Genomic DNA, 2,500 nt, shown 5'->3' on the forward strand with positions numbered 1-2,500 from the left:
TGAAGCAACATATGTTGCCATCCAAGCAACGTTATCATGGACGCCCCTGCTTATTTCAGCAAGACAATGCCAAGCCACGTGGTTACAACAGCGTGGCTTTGTAGTAAAAGAGTGTGGGCACTAGACTGGCCTGCCTGTAGTCCAGACCTGTCTCCCATTGAAAATGTGTGGCACATCATGAAGCCTAAAATACCACGAGCAACAAACATTATCGTGGACGCCCCTGCTTATTTCAGCAATACAATGCCAAGCGTGATAGACGTGGACCCTGACTTAAACAATTTGAAAAACTTATTCGGGTGTTAACATTTAGTGGTCAATTGTACGGAATTATAGGTATAGCTCGGTTGGTAGAGCGGCCGTGCCAGCAACTTGAGGGTTGCAGGTTCGATCCCCGCTTCTGCCATCCTAGTCACTGCCGTTGTGTCCTTGGGCAAGACACTTTACCCACCTGCTCCCAGTGGCACCCACAGTGGTTTAAAAGTAAAAATTAGATATTGGGTTTCACTATGTAAAGCGCTTTGAGTCACTTTGAGAAAAGCGCTATATAAATATAACTCACTTCACTACTGTGCAATCTACTTATAAAAGTTTCAAGCCACGGGTTACAACAGCATGGCTTCATAGTAAAAGACTGCGGGTACTAGACTGGCCTGCCTGTAGTCCAGACCCGTCTCCCATTGAAAGTGTGGTGCATTATGAAGACTAAAATACCACAACGGAGACCCCTTACTGTTGAACAACTTAAGCTTTACAAATCAAGCAAGAATGGGAAAGAATTCCATCTGAAAAACTTCAAAAATGTGTCTCCTCAGTTCCCAAACGGCCATGTAACCCAGTGGTAAAAATGCCCCCTTGACAACTTCTTTGTAATGTGTTGCTGCAATTAAATTCTATTAATCATTATTTGCAAAAAAAAAAAATACTGTAGACATTTTGAACGGGGGACTTAATGCACTTTGTTTCCATTGCAGATATGCAATATGGTGGTTGTACTTGAGGTGATTACCTGTCTGGAGAAGTATCCTATCACCAAAGAAGCACTTGAGGTGAGATTGACTCCACTTTGTGTACTTTTTAAAAAATCTGGATTTGTACTTCTTTCCACTGTATATTTAGCGCTGAAATCACCTTGGCAGCAGAAAACTGGGTACTAGGGATGTAACGGTATTGTAGATACTGCAGGATTGCGGTAATGGTGCATTCCCTTTGTAGTGGGTAGTCACAACTTTGTGACTTTCTAGTCAGAATTTCAACTGGATTCGCACCTCGAGGTTGGATTTCCGACTCGGCATTCTCACCAACCCCCGAGTTGGCTTCAAAGATGGCTGCTCTGTATGTAAACAGTGATATATACTTCTATAATAGCCGTTAATTGCAGCACCTCTTGTTTTTTATCGCACTAAATCAGCCATTTACGATTTCTTGTTAGATGTTTATACGGTAACGTTTTTTCATGTAGCGCAGGGGTGCCCATTACGTCGACCGCGAGCTACCGGTCGATCGTGGAGGGTGTCAGTCGATCGCCAGCTAGGCATTAAAAAAAGTCTTAAAAATTAGCGATCATAAATCTTCACTAAAATGTCATTTTCGTCATTTGACTGACATTCACGGCACCCGAGGGTCTTGTGAGATGACGCTGGCTGCTGCCAGATCATTAAAGGGGAACATTATCAAAATTTAAGAAGGGTTAAAACCAATAAAAATCAGTTCCCATTGGCTTATTTTATTTTTCGAAGTTTTTTTCAAAATTTTACCCATCATGGAATATCCCGAAAAAAGGCTTTAAAGTGCCCGATTTTCACTCTGTATATCCACCTGTCCATTTTCCTGTGACGTCACTGCGTGACGCCAATACAAACAAACATGGCAGCTAGAACAGACAGATATAGCGACATTAGCTCGGATTCAGATTCGGATTTCAGCGGCTTAAGCGATTCAACATATCACACATGTATTGAAACGGATGGTTGGAGTGTGGAGGCAGAGAGCAAAAATGAAATTGAAGAAGAAACTGAAGCTATTGAGCCATATCACGACAGACAAAGACAACGAGGACGAATTCGGTGATCGCCTTCTCACCAACGATTGCATCCTTTGACCACTGGAGCAACTTAAACCCGTCGATTGGTAAGTGTTTGTTTGGCATTAAATGTGGGTGGAGGGAAAGGCTGGATGCAAATATAGCTACAAATGAGGCATAATGACATCTAGCGCAAATAGCATGTTAGCATCGATTATCTGGCAGTCATGCCGTGACCAAAAATGTCTTATTAGCACTTAAGTCAATAACATCAACAAAGCTCACCTTTGTAATTTTGTTGACTTTGTCGTTGGAAATGCATCTGCTTTGAGTGTCGCAGGATATCCACACATTCTTGCCATATCTGTGCCTCTGTCATAGCATAGCTGTCGTCGGTAAAATGTGCAGAACAAACGAGGGACTTTCGCATCTTTTGACCACTGGTGTACTTGAATCCGTCGATTGGTATGTGTTTGT

At 42.4% G+C, this 2,500-nt stretch overlaps 1 protein-coding gene across 3 annotated transcripts in view; it reads left to right on the forward strand.

The window, feature by feature from the left end:
- Positions 1-2,500, forward strand: part of crsp7 (cofactor required for Sp1 transcriptional activation, subunit 7) — a 15,539-nt gene that overhangs the window by 2,197 nt on the left and 10,842 nt on the right. For all 3 annotated transcript variants that reach the window (XM_061919809.1, XM_061919808.1, XM_061919810.1), the window contains exon 2: positions 975-1,049. In XM_061919809.1, coding sequence (XP_061775793.1) covers positions 984-1,049 — 66 coding nt within the window. In that variant the 5' untranslated portion in view covers positions 975-983. The remainder of the gene's footprint in view (positions 1-974; positions 1,050-2,500) is intronic.

This window comes from Nerophis ophidion, linkage group LG14 (genome assembly GCF_033978795.1).
Source record: "Nerophis ophidion isolate RoL-2023_Sa linkage group LG14, RoL_Noph_v1.0, whole genome shotgun sequence".
NCBI classification, from domain to species: domain Eukaryota; kingdom Metazoa; phylum Chordata; class Actinopteri; order Syngnathiformes; family Syngnathidae; genus Nerophis; species Nerophis ophidion.